General features: G+C 52.7%; 4 protein-coding genes and 2 non-coding genes across 6 annotated transcripts; 3 read left to right on the forward strand and 3 right to left on the reverse strand.

The window, feature by feature from the left end:
• Positions 1 to 376: 376 nt before the first annotated feature.
• rpc2 (DNA-directed RNA polymerase III complex subunit Rpc2) lies at positions 377 to 4,075 on the forward strand (the record flags this gene model as incomplete). Its single annotated transcript, XM_056217991.1, has 1 exon — positions 377 to 4,075. The coding sequence occupies one exon, from the start codon at positions 377 to 379 to the stop codon at positions 4,073 to 4,075; it is 3,699 nt and encodes a 1,232-aa protein (XP_056067256.1).
• A 410-nt stretch (positions 4,076 to 4,485) lies between these two features.
• Positions 4,486 to 4,570, reverse strand: N0V89_009239. The gene has a single exon. It is a non-coding gene; the product is annotated as a tRNA-Ile (tRNA).
• Positions 4,571 to 7,543: 2,973 nt separating this feature from the next.
• CBF1 (basic helix-loop-helix protein) lies at positions 7,544 to 8,481 on the forward strand (the record flags this gene model as incomplete). The annotated part of the gene is made up of 2 exons (XM_056217992.1): positions 7,544 to 8,081; positions 8,138 to 8,481. 2 exons carry the CDS (start codon positions 7,544 to 7,546, stop codon positions 8,479 to 8,481), a joined length of 882 nt encoding a protein of 293 aa, XP_056067257.1.
• A 998-nt stretch (positions 8,482 to 9,479) lies between these two features.
• On the forward strand, positions 9,480 to 12,719 carry FAR11 (Factor arrest protein 11; the record flags this gene model as incomplete). Its single annotated transcript, XM_056217993.1, has 4 exons — positions 9,480 to 11,417; positions 11,466 to 11,739; positions 11,791 to 11,920; positions 11,969 to 12,719. The coding sequence occupies 4 exons, from the start codon at positions 9,480 to 9,482 to the stop codon at positions 12,717 to 12,719; spliced, it is 3,093 nt and encodes a 1,030-aa protein (XP_056067258.1).
• A 4,644-nt stretch (positions 12,720 to 17,363) lies between these two features.
• Positions 17,364 to 19,175, reverse strand: N0V89_009242 (uncharacterized protein; the record flags this gene model as incomplete). The annotated part of the gene is made up of 4 exons (XM_056217994.1): positions 17,364 to 17,456; positions 17,517 to 17,590; positions 17,775 to 19,094; positions 19,148 to 19,175. 4 exons carry the CDS (start codon positions 19,173 to 19,175, stop codon positions 17,364 to 17,366), a joined length of 1,515 nt encoding a protein of 504 aa, XP_056067259.1.
• Positions 19,176 to 20,308: 1,133 nt separating this feature from the next.
• N0V89_009243 lies at positions 20,309 to 20,396 on the reverse strand. The gene has a single exon. It is a non-coding gene; the product is annotated as a tRNA-Glu (tRNA).
• Between the last annotated feature and the right edge of the window lie 1,490 nt (positions 20,397 to 21,886).

Genomic DNA, 21,886 nt, shown 5'->3' on the forward strand with positions numbered 1-21,886 from the left:
TAGTATACATTAATTGCTATCTACATCTGGTGTCCGTTTGAAGTCCTGGAGTGCACCGTGTTCGAGAGTTTGGCCCGTATTGCGAGGCGAGACTTGGTCGAGTATGTACAAATGTCATTTTCTTGAATGTGTAATTTTGAAGGCTTATGGATTCTTAACAAACAAGGTAGAAAGTGTATCAAAAGTGAGAGGGTGTCGACGGACGTGGGCACCCACCTCGCTGACGGATGGAGCTGCGGCACTTGCGAACCCCCGATTGGTGGGTGGATCTGTGACTCGGCCTACCTGCGGCAAAACTATTTTGATAAAGTCAAGCTACTCCACCTCTACCTTGCCTCTGTACGCAACTGTCTGTCTCTGCTCTTTGGCTGCAGACATGGTGGGCCCAAAGGTACGGCGACCATACCCGCAGCTCATTTCACACTTACACGCGCAGGAACCGCCCAAACCGAGGCCTCGAGCTGCCCCGCGCGGGGCAAAGAAAGCTGCGCCGGGTGCAGCTGGCACTGGCGCAACCCAAGATGCAGGTGGTGATACTCAGGAAGGAAAGCGCGCGCTCGCAGAAGATGGCATGGACGTGGATCGTCCGACCGACGCCGCCGACAAGACGCGCCGCCAGAAAGCGCCGCTCAACAGCAGCGCGAAAGACGAATTCGCCGCCATGCTCGAGCCCTTCTACTATGGCAAATCCCTCACCGACCCGATTGATACCGCGCGCGATAAGTGGAATCTGCTACCGGCGTTTCTGAAGGTGAAGGGTCTGGTGAAACAGCACGTTGACTCGTACAATCACTTTGTGGACGTGGATCTTAAGAAGATTCTCCAGGCCAATCGATATGTGCGCAGCGATCTTGATCCGAAGTTCTTGCTCGAGTACAAGGACATTCGCGTACTGTCACCGAATCGCGCAGAGGAAGACAATCTCAATGGACACTACAAGAGCACGATCACGCCGAACGAGTGTCGACTACGAGACATGACATACGCCGCCCCTATAGTTGTCGATATCGTGTACACGCGCGGCTCCAGCCGAGTCAGGAGGAACAATGTTCAGATCGGTAGAATGCCAATCATGCTCAAGAGTAACAAGTGTGTGCTAGCGGCGAAGAACGACAGAGAGATGGCTCTTCTAGAGGAATGTCCGCTGGATCCCGGAGGCTACTTCATTACCAGGGGCCAGGAGAAGGTTATTCTCGTTCAGGAACAGTTAAACAAGAATCGTGTCATTGTGGAGAGCGCAAAAGGCATCATGCAGGCTAGCGTAACAAGTTCGACGAACGAGCGCAAAACGAAAACATACGTTATCCAGAAGAAAGGTCTCATGTACCTGCGACACAATACGCTCTCGGAGGAGATACCGATTGTCATCGTCATGAAGGCTCTGGGAGTGCTCTCGGATGAGGAGATCTTTGTCTTGATTTGTGGTGATGACGCGGAGTACCAGGACAAGTTCACAGTGAACTTCGAGGCCTGCATGCAAGCTAAGATCTTCACGCAGCAAGCAGCACTGGAACATGTTGGCCACCGCGTTCGCCTGACAAAGAAGTTTGGACGAGCTAGAAACTACCACCTTGAAGCTATTGAATGTTTAGCGAACGTCGTCTTACCTCATGTGGCCGTCGAAGGCACAAATTTCCGAACAAAAGCACTGTATATCGCTTTGATGGCACGTCGGGTCATCATGGCTGAAGTCAACCCCAACCTGGTGGACGACCGAGATTATGTCGGCAACAAGCGTCTTGAATTGTCCGGTCAAATGTTGTCCCTCTTGTTTGAAGATCACTTCAAACGCTTCAACCACGACTTTAAGCTAGGCATAGACAAGGTTCTTAAAAAGCAAAATCGCGCCCAGGAGTTCGACGCGTTCTCGCACATTGGCGCCCTCAAGAACCACATCACGCTCGGAATCGAACGTGCTATTGCTACCGGCAACTGGAGTCTCAAACGGTTCAAGATGGACCGAGCAGGTGTCACGCACGTGCTCAGCCGGCTCAGTTACATTGCAGCTCTCGGTATGATGACGCGCATATCCAGCCAGTTCGAGAAGACGAGAAAGGTTTCGGGTCCTCGTGCATTACAGCCCTCTCAATTCGGCATGCTCTGCACATCGGATACACCTGAAGGAGAAGCTTGCGGTCTAGTCAAGAATCTAGCTCTGATGACCCACATCACCACTGAGGACGATGAGGACCCAGTCCGGAAGATGGTATTTCTGTTGGGTGCGGAAGACATCTGTATGCAGACGGGCGACGAGATACATAGGGAAGGTCTTTACTCCGTATGCCTCAACGGTACTCCCATCGCCCTTACCAGCACACCTAAAAGCTTCCTCGTCAACTTCCGAAAGCTTAGACGGATGGGTCGGATATCGGAATTCACGAGCATCTACATCAATCACGATTTCTGCGAAGTCCACATAGCCACTGACGAAGGTCGGATCTGTCGACCACTAATCATCGTGGAGAACGGACGCTCGAAAGTGACGGCGCGTTACCTGAAAGCATTGAGGAAGGGCACGATGGAGTTTGAGGACTTCTTAACCCGTGGCTTGGTCGAGTATCTGGATTGCAATGAAGAGAACGATACGAACATCGCCATTAGGGAGAAAGACATCGGCCAATACACAACCCATCTGGAAATCGAGCCTTTCACAATTCTCGGCGCCGTTGCCGGCTTGATCCCATACCCCCATCACAATCAGTCGCCGCGTAACACATACCAATGTGCTATGGGTAAACAAGCTATAGGAGCTATTGCATACAACCAGTTCACCAGGATAGATACCCTCTTGTATCTCATGGTGTACCCTCAACAACCTATGGTTAAAACCAGGACAATCGAGTTGACCAAGTACGATAAGCTTCCTGCTGGACAGAACGCTACCGTCGCAGTCATGTCCTACTCCGGCTACGATATCGAGGATGCTCTCGTGCTTAACAAAGCGTCATGCGACCGCGGTTTTGGGCGTTGTCAAGTACTCAAGAAGACCGTTGTGCCGCTCAAGACCTACGCGAATGGTACCTCTGACGGCATCGACGATAAGACGGCGATGCAGCCAAAGAACCTCGCAGACCCAAAGTACGGCGCCATCGGAAAAGATGGTATCGCGCAGGTAGGCGCCCGCGTGAACCAAGGTGAAACCTACCTCATGAAAGCCGTACCATCGGACACTACGACCGGCGCCCGCGGAAACATACCGATGAAAACCCAAGAAATGCGTTACAAGCTCCCCGACCCCTCCTACATCGACAAAGTCTGCATCACCGAAAACGAAGCCGGAACCTCCCTCATCAAGCTCCTCCTCCGGCAAACGCGCCGCCCCGAACTCGGCGACAAGTTTTCGTCTCGCCACGGACAGAAAGGTGTGTGCGGTTTGATCGTCGCGCAGGAAGACATGCCCTTCAACGATCAAGGCATCTGCCCCGACATCATTATGAACCCCCACGGTTTCCCCTCCCGCATGACAGTCGGCAAAATGAAGGAATTGCACTCCGGCAAGGCAGGCGTGCTCCGCGGCACCCTCGAATACGGCACTTGTTTCGGCGGCTCAGAAGTCCTCGACATGGCAGACGTCCTTGTGAAACACGGGTTCTCGTACACAGGCAAGGACTACCTTACGAGCGGCATCACGGGCGAGGCTCTCCAATTCTACGTCTTCTTCGGCCCGATCTACTATCAGAAACTCAAGCACATGGTCCAGGACAAAATGCACTCTCGGTCTCGCGGCCCGCGCGCAATTCTTACGCGTCAGCCTACGGAAGGTCGTGCGCGCGATGGCGGATTACGTCTGGGTGAGATGGAGCGCGATTGCCTCATTGCGTATGGGGCTAGTCAACTGCTGCTCGAGCGTCTTATGATCAGCAGCGACGCGCACAATGTGGATGTGTGCGAGAGGTGCGGGCAGATGGGTGCGAGTGGGTATTGCAGGATTTGCGAGAGCGAGAAGGGGGTGAGGAGGATTACGATGCCTTATGCGGCGAAGTTGCTGATTCAGGAGCTGGGGGCGATGAATATTAAGGTTACGATTGGGTTGGAGGATGAGTTTGGGAAGGGGGGGTATGATTATGAGGCGTGAGGGGGAGACGGAGGGTTTCTTTTGGTTGCATAGCGTGGAGTGGGCATTGATTGGCGTTTATAGGGAGGTTGGTTTGTGTCTGAGGGTGTAATCGGTAGGCGTATAATGCTTGTGGAGTAGGATTTCTTAGAACTATTCTTGCGTCTATATCGGGTGGACGTGGGTGATCATGGACGAAATCTCGGAAAATTCAAGAAGTACACCATACATAAATATGGCGATATCTAACAAACATGTGTAGTGATTTGAAGTGCCCCCTCACTCCTCTCCTTATCTAAGTCCCTCAAGTCCCAGCACACCACCCTTTTAGCCGTTTACGCGTCTCCACCACAACCGAATCCTTCACAGCGACAAACCCAAAAATACAACACACTCCACCACACCACGAACACCCTCCCCAGCCAAAAAGATGGTCAGTACGGGGGTCGAACCCGCGACCTTGGCGTTAACAGTAGGATATTAGCACCACGCTCTAACCAACTGAGCTAACCGACCGATTCTGATTGGTTCGTTGACGGTTATTTTTGCAAATTTGCTGCTCATATAGCACATAAATCAATGAAGAAAATGACAAGTTGCGCCGAGGAATACTGGGAGTCAGAGGGTATGGTGTGGTCTGGGAAGAATGGGGTTGGGAGAATTTATTTGGTGGTGGGGACGTAGGTAGTCGGATCGTCCCAGGTAGGCAACCGAGATCGGACGGACGCGAGGGCATGGCATAGGTGGGTGAAGAGGTATACGTGAAGTTTGCGAGCGGACACGAAAGTGTAAAAGGCATCTGGCTGATAAGATGTAGAAGGAGAGTGTAGTAGAGGGGTCTGTATTGCGTGGTTACTTTTGCACGACGATTTGAATTGGATGTGGAAGATGGATTTGCACTGCGTGGGTGGTATGATTCGAAGCTGCTGAGAGGATATAGAGGTGGGATGGTCCAAGTAATATGTGAATAAGAATCTGTGAACATGTATAAAGTAAGCATAGGGAGTGTCGAGCCGTGCGTGCAGCTGTAATGCTTGCACGGAATAGACGTCGTGCGGATAGCGTCAGTGACGTTCGGGTCGTGGTTTGGATAGACATTCATTGTGAGGGTAAGTTCACGTCTTTGCCTGAAAATAGTTGCATTGGATAATAGAGGCATTTCCTTGCACTTGTGGGTGCCTGTTGGTTCGGGGTATGCGGGTCAGGCCTCGTGACGGAACCCTGGTTTGAGACGAAGGCCGTGTTCATGTGTTTGGTCTGCGACTTTTTGGCATGCTAGTTTTGTCTATAAGAATGCGCGTGAGGGAAAATGCATACTACTATGTAGCAGTCGCAGTTTGCTGCGGTTCAAACTCCGAGCAAGCATCACAGAGGTCACCTGAGCATGATGTGACCCTCCTGTACACTCCGCTAAGCGCAACGCAATGCAACGTGAGGTGGTCACATGGCTACACGGCTGTGTCAGATATGATAGTGTAAGCCACCTGGGCAAACAAAAGCAAATTGCCGCGATGGGCAGTAATGAAGTGACACTTGCGTGGAGAATTTGCCGGTATGGACTGATAGAGTGACCGAAGACAGCGCAATGACATTTACTTCGACGGAGATTTTTCCAGCATGGAGCGCGCGAATATTCGAAATGTTTTTCGATATTGGTTTCAGCTGCATTCAAAGACTCAATGTAGGAATTGTGATGCCGCATGTTGAAAATCATCTGGGCAGACTTAAACCTGAGCACTGTGCTGGGGTCATAGCAACTGGGAAGCCTTCCACGGTACATGCATGAAACACTTTCGATTGCCGATTCAATAGTTGAGAGAGGGGATTCTGGCAGAACGGCGATTCTGCAGACACGCTCGCATGAATACTGTGCAGCCTGAGGTAACACGTCGTTGCCACACGTCGAAGCTCGTGACGCAACTCGGGAGTCCGGGACGACCCGTAGGTGCCTTAGAAGTGCCGTAGTGGTGTGTTGACTGGCAAGCATGAAAGCACCATCTTGGCTGCTGGCCTCTTGGAAGTTCATCGAAGCGCTCTCTTTGGCGGGTCCCAGGCAACGGCGATGTCAGCTGAATACGAGCATTGCACCTATGCAGAGAGATAATGCCAGAAAGGATAGAAATGTCGCAGGTTTCAGACCGCTCCAGAGGTTCTCGTCAAGGACAGGAAGGTGCTAGGGCACAATTGTGTGGCTGACGGCGTCACATGTGATAGCAATTCCACGCTAACTTAGCACAACGACCGCAGGGCTCCCTCCACTCCACAGGCTTGTTCAGGCTGTTCACGTGCTAACGGGACGCTGCTTGCATTGCGTTTGCCTTGGTGTGTGTGGGGAGGCCGATTGAACTGCGCAAGTCAAGGGTTCATCGTTTGTGGCTTGTAGTTGGATTTCGCGGAGCGTTCGAGCACGCGGCGAAGTCGAAGCGAGGAAGTCAAGGAACTTCATAAGAGTATAGGCTGGACACGCAGCACTGGCAAGAGAGCGAAGTCCGTGAAGACGTGCCCATTAGATTCAGCGGTTCATAGACGCGGCGAGAGCCAAAGAACGGCAGGCCGCGGGGTGGTCGTATCGGGTATAGCGGGAATAGGACCCGCCTTCTCAGATAATAAGGACATCCCCCGTGACTTCTGCCACCTGACCTGACATCCCTCTACACCCTCCCAACGATATCGTCTGTGAGCCATTCGCAGCGGTTATCGTTTCTGCAAATATATAGTAGTAAGCACACTTGCTTGCTGCTGTCCTTCTTCGGTTCCAAGAAATCCTCCGACTCTTTCGTTGCGACGCCTGTTTCTCGTGCTCCTCATCCAGGCAGCCTGAAGCGCCCGATCACGTTATCGCGAGCCATCCGTCGCGACCATCAGCCAAGGTATGCTTCCGATATTCAACCTCCGACACCACCATGTTGGCAGTACGCGTTAGCATTCACTGTCCAATGTCGCGCCTTCCTCTGGCAGCTCGCGCCTGCCTCATGAGGGTCCGGCGCGCACCTGCCCAAACACGACGCGAGGTTGTGGCTCGCGCCGTCGTCTTCGAGAGTTGACAGACGAGTGATGCAACAGCAAACAGCAAGCGCAACCACTCGTGCTCCCGCCAGCGCCGCGTCGCACTGCACACTCAATCGTTCGCGTCGTGCTGATTATTTATCACCAGGTCCCTCTGCTTGCGCCCGGTCGATCGCGACAGGCAGCTACCGCATCGTGCGTGAACTGGTGGGCAAAGCGTCACCACTCCCGGTTTGCGACTTCAACCCTCGCGCAGCCCCGCGCTCACCTCCTTAGCCCTGTCACAGGACCTAGCCTTGTGGATTCACAAGCGGCTGCGTACGTTGGTCCGCCGCTTCACCTGCATACGCCTTTGTTAGTCATTGGTGCTCTGCAAGAGGCGCAGAACGCCAGCAAAAGGACCACCTGCCCCTCCAGAAGGTACCGTCTTCTTTTCGGCAGTCTACTGTCACCATCTCCTTGTACGAACAAGCCTTGAGAACTATGGCGGATACTGCTGGTTACCCAACCGACACCTCCAAGACAGGCCTCGGCTCCCACGACGTCCTTCACACCAACAAGCGAAAGCGAGATACGCGCGACCAAGGCAACTCACGGTCCGCGCCTTCTGCCAACCACGGAAATTCCGGCGACTTGACCGACCAAGCCTTCGCATCTCTCGCCGCACATAACGCCTCGGCTAACGGAGACGACATGCAGCAACAATTCGACGGCGCAAACAATCAGAGCATGGGCGAGACTGCTGCGGCTGCCATTGCGCATTACCAGATGACCGTGCCCCAAGCAACCGAGCTGTCCTTCCAACCACAATCATCCACCGGGGACTCGTCCTTCAATATGGGCGATCACCACCAGTCACAGGGGATGCAGGATTTCAGCCTTGAAGCTCTTAAGGCCGCGACCTCGTCATCAAGGACAGGCCAGAGTACGGGCAACGAGTCCCCACCCGCCTCATCCTCCCATAAGCCTACGGTTGGGTCCGAGGAATGGCACAAGGTACGAAGGGATAACCACAAGGAAGGTAAGTTTCGCGTCTATCCTTGTAGTACTGGATTTGATACTGACACAAGCTGGCAGTGGAACGACGTCGCCGTGAGACAATCAACGAGGGTATTAACGAGCTCGCGAAGATCGTCCCTGGCTGTGAGAAGAACAAGGGCTCTATCCTGCAGCGCGCGGTCCAATTCATTACTCAGCTTAAAGAGAATGAGCAGCAAAACATTGAGAAATGGACACTAGAGAAGCTATTGACCGAGCAGGCCATTACTGAGCTCAGCGCCAGCTGCGACAAGTTCAAGGGCGAGTGCCAGCGAGCATGGGACGAATGCGCAATCTACAAACGCGCCTGCGAAAATGCCGGAATTGTCCCCGAAGAGATCAAGGACCGAGAGAACAACGGCGAGCAGAACGGATCAAGTTGAGATCGACCGACTTAGCTCGTCTTTATGTTCTACACGAGTTTTCTCCTTGGCAATCACATAGAGCCGGCTAGGGGTTCTTACTACTACCGGTGGCTTCCTGCTGTGCGCAAAACGCATCTCTCAGGCTATGTTATCTCTTTCTCAATCCATTTGGGGATGGCCACGTTACGAATGGCTGTTTTTCTGGACGGCGTTATCGGGTCACCCATCGACTGACGCTCCTTTATAAGAGTGCGATGTTGTTCTTTTTATGTTCTAACGGTAATATGTCCGCGTGATACACGCGGGGACGATTACCTTTTATAGTGAGAGACGGAAGTTCTACATTTTTCCTTCTGGATGCACATATTTTGACGTGCTATGGCTGCTTTGATGACGACTAGTTTTATGACAATCTCCTTATATTTTGTTCAAGCAAGCAATTGATGGTGCTACATTCACACATTGAGGGAATAGATAGCGCGTTGGAGTCTCTGCGTGCTTTGGGTCACAAAGCATTTCCACTCTTGTGATCTGGCAGATACTCTAAATTCAGTGTCTTCTCGCTGCACAACAATACCCAGTGTCTACTCATCCCGAGGTTTAATAGCATCTTCGATGAAATGCAACACGGAGTCTGGGAAGCCGTTTCCATTGCACCCTTTCCACTAGAGTGATTGACAAGTAAATTTGCATTGTAACACCATACACTATGAAAACGGATGTCTCTAGATGTAAGTTCAGCTTCCTTCGTTTGGCTGGACCCTGGCGTGTCCTCGACCGCCATTGGTTGATTGGCGGAAGAAGGCACGAGCCATTCACGCTTGGCGTGTGCGGAGCATCCCACCTCCGCTCTTTGAAGACTGCCGAGATCGCTTCTGCACCGCGTCAAGCAAACGTGCGCTTCGTTCAATTACTGAAATGGATCGGCCCTGAAATCGTCGCCTGAAAATGGTGGCTACGGTGAACTCTGCCCACGACCGCGCCCCTCCACGCCGAAACATTCCATACCAGCTACGATGAACAGCAACGACCCTCCCGAGGAGCAGCTCGTGCCTCCAGTTGTCGACGGAGCCGAGTTTTCGGAATCGTCTGGTTCCCAGTCTCCAATTATCGAGGCTGAACCCGTCGAAGACCTGAACCTTCCTCTCGATACGGCCGAGCAGCAAGGGTTACTGTTCGACGCCAGCGTAAACCCGCCAGCTCTGCCCGATGGACCCAGCGTACCACTGCCCGCCCGCCCAGCTCTTCGACGAGATAATTCGGTGCCCTTGCCCGTGCCCGCGCCTCTGCACCTCCCACCTCCGGCAGCGCCTCCTGCCCCGCCTCCAGATGCGACACAGCAGACCGACTCGTTATCGCTCATGCAGCTTCAGAGTTTAGTGAGCGAATTACCTAGAGAGAATCCTGCGCCATATGCTTTCGCATACGAAGATGCGTCATCTTTCGAAGACGAGCTTGAAGAGTGGTTCTCATACAGTGTGGAAGAGCAGGCGATGCTGTTGAAAGCGCAGACATCTTTTGCGCAGGAGTGGGGCACTTTCAATGGGCTGAACAGCACACCATACGAAGAAGGAGGACTAGACTGGGTGAAGGCTACGGGGCAGCAGCAGAGCGAGTTCGTACAGTATCTGTTGGGTGCTATCAGACGATTCGACCCCGTACCAAGGCTTAAGAAGCTTGAGGCGTTGGTGTACATTCTGCTTGGATGCTGGCATGAGAGTGCTGGCCTTGGTGCGACCGACTCCGAGGAGGACGAAAACGCGTCGCAAGCCTCGCTCCCCAGAGACGGGCATGCTCCCGGCACTTACGACAAGTCAGCACAGCATGTTCAGTTGATTCTAAAGAATGTGCGACTGCTGGTGGACCTAGACGGGTTGGAAGTGCTTATCCAGCAGCTTCGCTCCGCGTATTCACAAGCTTGTGGCATGGAGACAGAGGCCAACGGCCCGCGCGATAATAAAGACTCTGAACGCCGAGAGCTATGGTGTAGCATGACAGCTGTGTATGTTGTCTTGGAGGCTGCTCGTGTGGAAGAGAAAGAGAAGAACGACATTACGATTAGAAGCGCTCTTCTAGCGCTTGAAGAGCCTGGGCTTTTGATGCTGCTTGTGGACATCATTTCGAAGCTGCGATGGGATGACACTATCGGCCTGCCGCTACCCAAGATTTGCTTGCTTCTATGGAAGACCGTTTTAGTGTCTTTCGGAGGGCTTGAGGAGGTGGAGAAGGCCAAAGACAGCTTCAAAGACAAAAACCTAGAATCTGCAGATGCAAAGGGTCAGCCCCTCATTACAGCATCGCCGTTAGACTATCATCTGTTTCGCCAGGAGATACTCTCCAAATATCCTGCCTACAACCCTCCACCCCCTATTTTCCCACTGGAACCTGAGAATAATTCGATCCTGCCACCTCTGAAAAACCACCCCAACAAAGTTGCCGGAAACCATATATTTGGGTCGGGTTTAGGAGATATGAGTGGTAACAATGCATCTATCATGCATCAGCCTGTCCACATCGCAACTCCAGCCCCCTCGCCTCCGCCGTCACCAGCTGGCCCCGGTGGAAAGGGAAGGAAGAAGCAAAACTATCAGACGAACCAAATGTTCCCATTCCTCTACCCACCGCTAGATGAAACAAGCAACAAACTCGGTGGCAAAGGCTCGACTGACTTGCAAGATCTGCTTGTAGGGCGCAAATGGGAGGGTTCCGACGTCCCCGCATCGATATTAGAGGCTGCCGATCTTTTCGCGAAGCGTATGCGGGCCACTCGAGCTATGAAACAACTTTGGGAAGAACGTGTGCACTTCATGAAGTACGAGCGAGGCTGGTTAGGTGCGGACGAAAACGCCGACATCGAGGCACTTTCCTTGGAGCCAAAGCAGGGCTGCCCCAAGAAGGAGCCTTCGCCACCAGGAAGCATAGAAGAGCGCTTAGATTTGGTAGAGGAATTTTACGTACGTATCCATTCGGTCTTTCACAGGTGTTGCCTAACAATTTTACAGCGAAGAGCTTTGCCCAGTCTTCAGTCTGTGGTTATAGTGCTCATTAAAGCAATATTGTCGCACGTCACAGCTCTTGTAACCCAAGCAAATGGGGCCAATGGACTTCAGAGTGGATTTCAGTATCAAGACAATCAAAATGGGAGACCCGAGACCAATGGTCACAACAGCACTGTGGCTACGAACGAAGAACTGGACGCAATGCGTACGCAGGAGGTGCTTGATAAAGCGGTCTCAGGTACTCTGATGCTGATTCTCAAGTGGTTCAAGATTTCTCGTAAGCCATTCGATCTCACGTTCTCTGTGCTACACTGAACATATCGCATAGATATCCTGAAGTTCGAATACATAACCCAGCTCCTGGTGGACTCGAGCTATGTTCCACTTATACTCAAACTTCTGCAACTCCAAGAAATCGAAAAGGTTGTTAACTTTAAATGCGAGCAGGAAGAGCTGAAGTAAGTCGTCTCCTTCGAATAGAAGGTTTTACCTAACCAGGAGTACAGCTTCTTCTATTTCTGCCGGTCCCATTCCAGGTTAGGTGTCGAGCAAGAACAGCCAGAAGAAAAGCCCGAAGTCGACTCTGACTCCGATGACGCCGTACCACCTCCAATCCGGATGCGTCGCGACGACCCCGAAGGCGCAGAATCCGAAGCGGAACCTCCGTCGCCGCCCCCGGCCGTTCTTCAGGCGCCAGAAGTTGACGAGCTCGGCTTCCCGACAAGCGAGCTCCCCAAGGAGCCCATCACAACCTTTTCCTGGCGCGCCTTCTTCACATCCATCAACTACCTGCGCATCATGCAGAAAATTTGCAAAAACAAAGCGCACCGCAACCTCATGCTTGTCTCGTACAAATCCTCGCAGTTCCTGAGAAAAAGCCTCAAGGTCCCACAGCCGCAGCTGCGCCTGTATACGCTCAAGCTGTTCAAGAATCAGGTCCCCTACTGCGGTCGGAAATGGCGCCAGTCCAATATGCGCGTCATTACGGCGGTGTATCTTCACTGCAGGCCGGAACTGAGAGATGACTGGCTAGCGGGTAGTGATGTAGATGCAGAGGTTGACGAGAGCGTGCCGTTGGAGCAGGCGCTGAGGGCGCTGACGCATTGGCATAATCTGAAGAGGTATCCTGAGGGGATGGGCGCACGGAGCGGCGTGCTTGAGGATGAGCAGGATTTCTTCAGGCGAGAATTGGAGAAGATGGATTGGGGGGATGAGCACGATCCGGATATGGAGCCCGTTTCTGTGGAGGGGTGGTAGTGCGCAGGGAACGATGGTGCTGCGAAGCTTGAGGCCGATGGTTGCCACCTGCCTTTGAGCGCGGCCACTAGGTGCTTCGAGTACCTGAAGGACTACAGTAGGTGTGAGTCGATACTGGCTGAGAAGAGTCGGTATACGCAGCGGTCCGGAACGCTGTATACAAACGGCATGATACCCAATTTCACCGTACACAGTTGGTCCACCATGCACATCCCGCAGAGCACAGGCTTTCAAGCACATCCGATGCACTATGTGAATATTCCGGCCGTACCCCTCTGCGCCCATTTCCTTGCACGGTAACACAAATCTGCACGTCGCCGCCATCGCGCCACAAAAGATGATAACTCACGTTTTCATCTCCACCTCACCCCTGCACACTTCCTTCCGTTTTTGGCTCTCCCTTGTTCATCTATTAATTTTTTCGGCTATACGAACGTCCACACTGGTGATTTGTATATTCTACTGCATCTAAGCGGCTCAGAAGATCAGGCATGTCACAGACGGTCCCCCATAGGAGGCTCGCTGTACCAAAATACCCGTTCGCTAGCGTGAGCCTCCTATGAGATTGTTCGTGATGGCCCTGATATTCTGAGCCTTCTTGCTGTGTGATGGAATGGAGACGGTCGTGGTGCGCAAGTTCGACTCCTGATGGTGGTGATTGTTTAGGAGCTAGTTCTCCTTTTCTATCTATTACTTCGAGAGCACGAGATGCCCGTAAGCGCTTGAAGAGAGGAGATAAGGTGAGGTGAGGTGAGCTGGCTGGCCGGCAGACGTAGCAGTGCGGCTGGCTCCATCCGAATGCCGTACGAGCGTAGTGCACAGTTCGAGGCGGACGTGAGCCACATTGAACCGATCACTTACGCATCTACCTGGCGAAATCGTGCACACGAAACCTTCCCGTAGTCGAACTAGATTCGTGCCCCTTTTCGAATATCCTTCTTCGAATGTTTTCTCAAAGCTATTCCGCGCTACACGGGTCGAGCGTCACTGACATCCAGGCCTGCCGTCAAGATCTCACATATCTGCTCTACTTTTGCGCCAGCACTCACTCCTCTTGCATTGACACCAACCAGATAGCCAGCCAGGCATTCTCACGACCGCAACATCTATAGCTTAGATCCATCTTGAGAGCGCGCACCTACGCACCGGCACTTACGCTGTGATCCTTCCACGAAGTGATGTTTGAAATTCAGGTGGCTGTGCACGGTTGTAGGGCCACATGCATGCTGCGCGATACGATACGGCGCGGTATGCCTGAGGCCTTACGAGCCTAGCGTACGCGTGGAAGGCTACGAGTCCCACGCACAGGCACGCAGTATGCTAGTCCGGAACACTCCGGAAGACGCTCCGGACGAGCAGATTTAGCTGGGAGATGCGTGCTCCCGCGTATCTGCTCGCGTGGTTTTGGCTCTGGTGATGAAAACTGCGGTTTGAAGTGCGGCTTGGCTGGTGTGAGTAAACTTCTCAGATGAGCTCAGATGAGAGGGCGTTTGAAGGCGTCTGGTGACAGGCGGGGGTATCCTAGAGTATCTATTGGGAAGCACGTCCAAAGAGAGAAGGAAGCTGGGTAAATGAAAATCTCAAAGACACGCTCGCCCTACCATTCTCCATCGCTATGCTGATCATGCCGTACCAAATGATGATAATCCTAAACGCAGAAGATCCTCCCTAAGAAAGAAAACTCAGTCGCACAGCGCGCGATATTATAAAAGACGGGTTTACGAGTCAGAGGCAGCTGCACAAACAACCCCTACGCCGATCCCAGTCCACGTCATAGCAGATCTCCGCCAACTCCATCGAATGACTTGCAATTCACCCCCCAGTCCACGCAAACCCTGTGATTCCCAGTAAATCTGCGACGCACAACAAAGTCCCTGCCAATGAGAAAGTCGAGCCTGCAATCCCCACCTGCGGCACCACCTCGGAGATGAATGTTTACGGAATAATCTCCGCACGTGATAATCACCTGCCACGAGCGTGCCAGCGTCCCGGCGCCGCCGTTACGAAATGGTACGAGGGCTGTCGTATCGAGAAAGGTCGGGTACGGTAGACCGAGGGAAAGAAAGGGATTCGTGTTTCGAAACGCGCCTGGCTTCGTCAGCAAGAGTTCAAGCCAGAAGTTGAGTAGCTCGTGAATCCATCGTGTAGCGGCGGCCCTGAGTACAGCCAAGCAGTTTGCCCATGTTGGTCCGCCTTAGAAAAGAGCAGCTGAGCGAACTCAAGTAGGTAGAGCCGGAAGAATGGCACCTCGTGGTGTAACGAAAATTGAAGGATCGAGAGAGCAATTACTGCAGGGTTGCCCGATTCGGGGTGCCGCATGCTCGCGTATAGAGACTTACCTAGGGATCCCTGCTCTCCTAGTTGATGTGCATAGCAGCTCTGTTTTTGGTTTGTCGTACATGAATGTTCGACAGCGCAGGGGATCGTTCGAAAGGCGTTCAGGCATTGATATCTCCGGACCCTTCACAGATATGGCAGGTCTGCGTGCCAGTGTGCTTGCATTGGGGACAACCTTTGCCGTTGCAGGCATCGCATTTCGTGGTTCCATTTCCTCGGCAAGTAGGACACTGCATGACAACGGAAGGTGGCGGGCGAGTTGGTAAGAGGACCAGCAGCAATTGCGGAGTGGTGGGCGGTTGATGAAGAAGTGGAGGTTTGAAGAATCGAAGCAGCTGGTCAACAGTCCAATATAAGTAGAAGGAGCAGAGAAGTGAAGTGTGGAAGGAGTAGCCGTGATGTCAGGTTCGGAATGGGAAGCAGCGGTAACCGGCGGCGCTTCAAAGCCTTATATATCGACGCAGGCCATGGCTCGACAGTTGGACGTGGACCCTGAAAGAGTGAAGCGCAGTTCAGGGCTCAGCCACGAGCAGAGAGCGCCCCGATAGTGGCATGGGCCGATGTCTCTCACGGCTCCTGTTGCCTTGGAGCGAGTTTGTAGTAGCTGCAGCCAATCCTGAGCATTTCGGAAATTATTCCAGCCGCTCAAGGCACGAGACAGGCAGACGACGGCCATGTTGGAACGAGGACGCACTCGGGCCGGCCCCTGTAACGCGCCCGTTGGTGCCAGTGTAGTTAGGACGCTGTCGGTGATGTCCCCAGCCCTGGAGGTCGTCATCAGCTGGAAAGTGGGATGGGCTCTCCAGCACCGGACGGCGGCGTCATCAGGCGAACGGGACTCAACCTGGGCGGTTCCGAGGGCTCAGCGGTGCCTGGTGCCTCACAATGTTGGAGCAATCACCTCCGTGCCACAGACATCTAGCGCGCTGGTGGTTGACATTAGCGAGGGCTAGCATCCCTGGACACGCACGCAACGTCACTCGAGGCCTGCTGTCGTGACCGCTGTTGCAATTATGCCTCTTTGCCGTGACGCTTTCGCCCTGTAGGGGGAGCCTGAACTAAGTCGCCGGAGCCCCGAGGCATCTTCCAGAGCCAGTGGACGCCCCACGCTCCCGCAGGACTGGGTAAAAGCACATTGTGAGGAAAAGAGCGAGCTGTCTGCGCGAGTGCTACCTGATAAGGTAAGTCCACACGTGGCAGCTGTAGGAGCGTTTGGCATGAGCCGAATAGGTGGGTAGGGCTGACCGTTCATTCGTCAGCCTGCCTGTCTGGAGAATACTCCAGAACAGGGGCTTGGTGATCCTGCGCCCTCTCGCTGGAAGCTTCCGTTCCGTCTTCGCGCAGTCATACGGGAGGAGAGTGGGAGTCGACCCCCGTCCCAGTCATTTGTGGTGCTTGGCGCGTGCTTCACGTCGATAATGACACGGCCTGGATGCAGGAGGACGTCAGCGTAAGGCTCGCCTGAGAAACCCTTCTGCTTGTAAATGCCGACATGTACTCGTATTGCGTTCCGGCGTTCACTAGCCCTACTTGTGATCCTCCGACGTCCTAGCGGACTTCTTAGAGCAAAAGGTAGACGTATTGTTGGACAGCCGCGATAGCCCACGGCCGTATGCTCAGATTATCTAACCGAAGGAATGGGTATCAAACATGTAGACTAGTCTGAGTGTAGACAGGAAAGGATTCACGCCCCGGGACACGCACAGCATGCTCCTATAGTGACGTGCACATAACCATACGAAGCAACAGGGCTCCGAACTGGTTTTGCGTGTTGACGTGAACGTCCGCGTGAGCACTGGGTCAGGGGTCATCTATATCGAAACCATGAAGCCACTGTCCATGACACTATCAATATCATCGTGCATTACCCGATGGGGCAGGTGCCCTTCATGTATGGAGTAAAGTGCGCTTGCGCAACATTTCCGCAATCTTCCGAATTGGCGCATGCAAACGACATTGCTTCGCAGTTGTGTCGCTATAATTCGTACGCGCTGTTAAGATAAGGGGGGGCGCAAGCTGGTGTCAGTCTGGTACAGGGCCATTCACGGCTTCTGATTCGCTGCGCAAATGATATTATGATATTTCAATTACAAGCTGAGATATATCAGGCACCGGTGAGCAGACGCCGACCAGAAGTTACCATTGGTACGGTGTCCTTGCGACACCCTGTGCCTGAACTAGTTGTTCGACGTCATAATCGTTGTATGTGTATGTTTCAAGGTCAGGATGGATGAACAGATACAGTGCCTTATCTTGTCGTACACAAGAGCATCAAACGTCGCTTACTCCGTGCCCCCAGCTCGGCGCTTACAGCTTGGCCATCAACCGCGAGGTGAGACTCGGTCTTTCCAATGCAGCGGGACCATCGTATATGTCTCTCTCGACGGCTCGCGTGTTGATCTATTCGCGTTAACATTTTGTTCTCGAATCGATGGCAAAGGTACCATGGATGGAACTTACATGCTGCAGCCCCAGTTGGTCCACGCGCTCTACGCCCAATAAGCGCATGCAGGTCTCGGTTTCGGCCTTGAGAACTGTATAGGCGGTCAGCGAAGGGATACGCCAGCAGAATGATACACAGCGAAGATCAGTGCACGTCATGCGGCTCCTAATTGTGCCGCAAGATGCGCAAGGGGTAAGCGCCCGCCCCACAAGCGTGCAGTGCTAAGTCTACAAAGCGAAGGGCATCAGTGCATCGAAGGAAAAGGGTCCACTCACTTTCTAGTACCCTTGCAACACCCTCTTTGCCGCCCGCGCCCAAGCCGAACAGCGCAGCCCGACCAACGCCAACTCCTTTCGCACCGAGGCAAAGTGCCTTGACGACATCTGTTCCTCTTTTGATTCCGCCATCGACCCACACTTCTATTTTGTCGAACACCTCGGGGCAGTATCTGCGGATTTCGAGCAAGGTGTGTACGGCTGGCGGTGCAGTGTCGAGCGCGCGTCCACCATGGTTCGACAATATGATAGCCTTGACCTGTGGCGCGTGGAGGCTGGCAAGATAGGCGTCCTCGTGAGTCTGGATGCCCTTCAATACGATGGGCAAGTCGGTGTGTTGCGCCAGCCAGGGCAGTGTCGTCTTCCAGGTAAGATCTGCCGCCGTTCCCCAGAACAAGCTTTGTCCCATGCCCATACTCTTCGGCGGACTCGGTGTCTTTGCATCGCTACTCGTCTTGCTTACACTTGCGTCCTCTTGCACGGCTGCCCTGACTGGGAGGTTGGCGCCGACATTCTTGTGCCTCTCGTCGTCTTCTCGTTTGCCTGGTACCGGTGCATCGAGCGTCAGGCAAATGAACTTGATTGCTGGTAGCTTCTTCATCCTCTCAAGCATGGCCTCACTCTTTGCTCGTTCCTGCTGAACGTACAGTTGCCAGCCAAACACTTGTCCATCCTTTGCATCTGCGACGATCTGCTCGGGGGTCATAGAGGCATTCTGCGAGATGACTTGCATGGCGCCATACTGCTCACATGCCTGCGCGATGCCCCACTCACCATCCGGATGCGCCAATCGTGCCATTGCAGCGGGAGAAACGTATATAGGCAGCTTGACTTTATGTCCGATAAAGCTCGTCGACGTATCGCATCTTGTGCAGTCTACAAATACCCTCGGCCTCAACAGTATCTGCCTGTAAACGGCGTTGTTGAGCTTCTTTGATGACAATTCGTCGCTTGCAGAGTAGTAGTATGCCCATGCCTTCTTGCTTATGTTCTTTGTAGCAACTTCTTCTATCTCATCAATGTTGAGTATGCTGTCCAGATCAACAGGACCATCCTGCTCCGCCTCGCCCGTCTCCGCTGGCGACTTCTCCGTAGAAGGAAGTGTGTCTGGGTTTACTGTGCCGAGATGCTGCTCGGGCTTGAGGCTTTCTTCGAGAATGCCGGGCGGGTGAATTGGATCGTACTCTTCGGTCGCGTCGGTGCCAGCGAGCTGGAGGATAACTTTCGAGCCACCGGGGTGCTCGGCGATGAAGTCGGTCACGTCGTACACTTTGCCGTAGAGGATAACCCAACAGCTGTCTGCTGTGTTGTGCTTGGCCACTGCAGTCTCGTCAACATCGTGGGAGGTGTTGTATACAAGCGATCGTTCCTACCCTCTGCATAATCAAAAACCTTCGACATCTTGCTTGCAGGATGGTGAGAGCTCCTTCCTCCAATTAAACGTTGCCGAAACGTAACACAGAATTCTGAGAGGATAGGCTGCTAATGCGTAATCGCACAGTCAATGCAATTGAACAGATATGTACACAAGTAGATGGTATATAACAAATCGCTGTAAATTGAAGAGGAAAGAAGAAACAGCTCCGAACGTCGACGAGGATTGCATCTATAGCCGATGTCTGTAGCGCGGCCTCAGCGCCATCCTCCGCCTTGGATGCGGGATTTGCGGGGTGGAATTTTTCGGGGCATTGCTTTGCCGAACTAGCAGTGCGGCCCGCATTTCTCTCTTCGGCATTCCCTACAATTATTCATGGAGCAGTGAACCAGTTTCTTGCGAAATATAAAAGATGCATGGCGCCGTCGTAGCTCATTCTCAACTGTGACGAATGGTAGCGTGTTCTGACGTACTTTCTGAAGATACTTTCAAATGCCGCGGCATTTGATTTTCTTGGCATTTGATGTCGACCATGCTCGGTCTATTGCTCGGGCATTCCTTCCCCAGATACACACATTCGTATGTTCCGGCTAATTGAATAGAAAGCTTAGCTTGACATCAAACCTTTCGCTTCATTCATCATCAGAGTTCCGTGGCTACACGGGAATGGTTATAAACGTGGCTGTGCAGGAATGGTGGAAGGCGACGGTGGTCTAGGCAAGAGCAGACATTTGTGAGTTGGAAGTGTTGCTGACACTGTGTTTCTCGTTTTATTTCCATGACGGTGGAAGGAGAAGCCGGCGCAAAGTGATGTAAGGTTGGATTGCCATGCAGTCGGGACTCAACAAGAATCCTTCCTTCGAGCCATGTAGAGCGATATGGATAGACCTATTTGAGAACTCGGTGCATTACGCGAATGTTACAGGTAGATTCTCTTTTTATTAGCACGGGCTAACTCACACAGCTTCCGATCAAGCAGTGTGCCATGATCCCCTACAAAGCAACATCACTTGAGTCACCCACCTCCCACTCTGTCGCCTTCGTGATGACTCAAAGTTGCATCCCATCACATCCGGACAAGCCCTGCACCTTAATCCACTGAAACAGCCTTCTTCTCCATGCCACAACTACAAAAAAAGCAAACTGCGCTGTAAAATGACACCGCCTCAGGGGATCGAACCCTGGTCTTCTGAGTATTCTCACTATGTGTTGAAAATCAGACATCCTAACCTCTGGACGAAGGCGGTTTGGAGGTGTTTGTTGGGAGGTTCTCGAGGAGGGTGGTATATATAGATGATTGGGGTTGATTAGTGTGCTAGGATAGTGATTGTAGATATGAGCGCAGTGAAGGTGAGTCAGTGAGCGAGCAAGTGAGTAGAAAGCGGGAGGTTGCAGTACTGCAAATAAGTGAGAGGTGAGTTCCCGTCTTGGACGGCATGGGATGGCGGCGAGGTGCAGACCGTGTAACGAATGAGCGGAAGTGTTCAAAGAAAACCTCATGCACGCGAGTGGAATTATCTACCCAATGTGGATAACCCCTTCAACTTCAAGAAGCTTCACATAGGTTCACCAAACCGTTTCCACACCCCTGACAATTGCGTGCTTTGAACGAGGAGATCTTTCAAGGTTCCAATGCCACATGTCCTTGAAAGCGGTTACAAACATTCTTAGTTTCGAGGAAGACTGAGAAATGGTGAGTATCCCGAAGAGTCCCGTCTGATGTGTTGACCCAGCCGTAGGTAACGCTTCCACGCAACGACGATACCATATCTGCATTCGGAGAATGGCCCATACGGTCGCAACCACGGTCAGAGCAGATAAAATGGCCGCCATGAACACAAATATGCACACAAGGCGTCCGAAAATATAATATACTTCGTCGCCTTGCGGAATTTGCGCAGAAGTCTGTGGTCAATAAGCACAAGATCAACGCTGGAGGACTTAGGATTGGCTTTGACTTACGGGGTGATCGCGATGGTATTGCATGTAGGCAGCCTGCGCTTTCGTGTGAGCTGCTTGAAGCCCTGAAGCGGCATGCTCTACAGTGAAAAGCAGCAAGAAAGCAAGAAACATTACCGCCAGGGCGAATACAATAATATCTCCGCTGAGGCTTCGACAGATTATCTGGGCCAGTTTCCACCATGTGAATCTCACGATGGTAATGAAAAGGACGAAGACAGGGAAATATAGGGCGCATATTTGTGGAAGACTCAGAGCAGGCATCGTCGAAAAATTCTGATGGAAGAATCCTGTACGGTCGCGGCCGAATGGACTTTCATCGGCTTGATCTTCTGGAGATTGTTGGTCGCGGATCGCGCGCTTGGTGTGAGGAGACAGTGTTGGTAGCGTGGAATCCAACGGTGGTGAGCAAAGTTGCTGTTCCGGATCGTTGGCAGCGGTCGCCACTGCACGCTTAATGCTGGACATTGGTGGTTTTGGGAGCCCGGCCTGTATAGCTCGCTGGCAATCCTGCATTTGCGCTCCCAGTAGACGATTCTGAAGAGATCAACACTGGTCCGTGACAGCAAAATTGCAATGACAAGACTTACAACATTATCGTGACAGTAGTCCAGGTAATCTTTCAGGCTCGTCCACGACTGGAGCCGGAGGCTGATGTTGAGGCCACACCAAGTTATCGTCCCGAAGATGATTGCGAGCACAAGGCTGAGGATGATGGTAGCTTTGTTGAATGAGTTCACTACTTTGAGTAGTTTGCGACCGGTCCATTGACAAGCAT

The sequence above is a fragment of the Didymosphaeria variabile genome, assembly GCF_027946475.1.
Source record: "Didymosphaeria variabile strain IMI 356815 chromosome Unknown scaffold_7, whole genome shotgun sequence".
NCBI classification, from domain to species: Eukaryota; Fungi; Ascomycota; class Dothideomycetes; order Pleosporales; family Didymosphaeriaceae; genus Didymosphaeria; species Didymosphaeria variabile.